This window comes from Microplitis mediator, chromosome 11 (genome assembly GCF_029852145.1).
Source record: "Microplitis mediator isolate UGA2020A chromosome 11, iyMicMedi2.1, whole genome shotgun sequence".
Taxonomy (NCBI): domain Eukaryota; kingdom Metazoa; phylum Arthropoda; class Insecta; order Hymenoptera; family Braconidae; genus Microplitis; species Microplitis mediator.
The window spans coordinates 2,271,341-2,272,372 of NC_079979.1; the positions used below are offsets into that span (position 1 = coordinate 2,271,341).

The window sequence follows — 1,032 nt, forward strand, 5'->3', positions numbered from 1 at the left end:
GAAATGTCAGGAAAATAATGAAAATTCCCGGAATAATTATTAATATACGAAACCAATAGGAAAGTAAAGAATTACATTTCGGTAAACTGTAAATTTAATAGAAATAGAGGATGACATCGAAAAAAATAAGTCGTTAATTTAATGGATGACAAATTTTTTCGAAATGGACGTAATTGGATATCCCCAGACGATCGATTCCTTTGTGTTTTTTGTTTGTTATTTAGTATAAATAGCTAGTTATGCCTTCAGTTATTAGTCTAAGTGTTGATTGCGACGCATCAAGATGAAGCTAAATCTTTTATTTCTGGTAAGTGTGTATTTTTTTTAAACAATGCGAAATGATTCTTTGTGCCTTTGTATAATCTAATTACTGAGTTACATTATCGGAGAAAAGATATAACTGATATTTTTTTCTGTAGCTAGTAGCAGCTCTGGTGATAAGTTCTCAATGTAAACCATTGGAAACTGAACCCTATACTCCACAAAATCCGTCACAAGATGGTCCTGCTCCAAATAATGGGCATCATAAAGTCGATCTTCGTTTTGGATCTCGCTCAGCACCCCCATTTACACAGGACAATCCAAATTATGGCTTTCAAGGATCTTTTTCTGGCTTCAGATCGGATTGGGAATCATCCGGAGCCGGAAATTCTAACTGGGGATCTCCTGGATCCGGAAATTCTGGCTGGGGATCGACTGGATCCGGATATTCTGGCTGGGGATCGACTGGATCCGGAAATTCTGGCTGGGGATCGACTGGATCCGGATATTCTGGCTGGGGATCGACTGGATCCAGATATCCTAGCTGGGAATGAACTGGATCCAGAAATCCTAGCTGGGAATCAACTGGATCCAGAAATTCTAACTGGAGATCGACTGGATCCAGAAACGTTGAGCATAAATCTTAAAATTCTAATTCATCGTATCATGGCCCTGCCACAGAATCATTGTACTGCACAAACTACTTCAGGTCTGTCTGATTTGATACATTTGTTAACTATTCAAAAAATTGATAGCCTTCTGCCAACCTCA

At 38.6% G+C, this 1,032-nt stretch overlaps 1 protein-coding gene across 1 annotated transcript; it reads left to right on the forward strand.

Moving 5' to 3' along the window:
* Nucleotides 1-283: 283 nt before the first annotated feature.
* LOC130677727 (protein rtoA-like) lies at nucleotides 284-815 on the forward strand. Its single transcript, XM_057484578.1, has 2 exons — nucleotides 284-307; nucleotides 420-815. The coding sequence occupies exons 1-2, from the start codon at nucleotides 284-286 to the stop codon at nucleotides 813-815; spliced, it is 420 nt and encodes a 139-aa protein (XP_057340561.1).
* Nucleotides 816-1,032: the final 217 nt, after the last annotated feature.

Excerpts from the sequence above, each read along its gene's own strand:
- LOC130677727 (XM_057484578.1), top strand. The coding sequence starts at position 284 with ATGAAGCTAAATCTTTTATTTCTG. Across the intron at positions 308-419 it reads AGCTAAATCTTTTATTTCTG|CTAGTAGCAGCTCTGGTGAT; the intron begins GTAAGTGTGTAT and ends TTTTTTCTGTAG.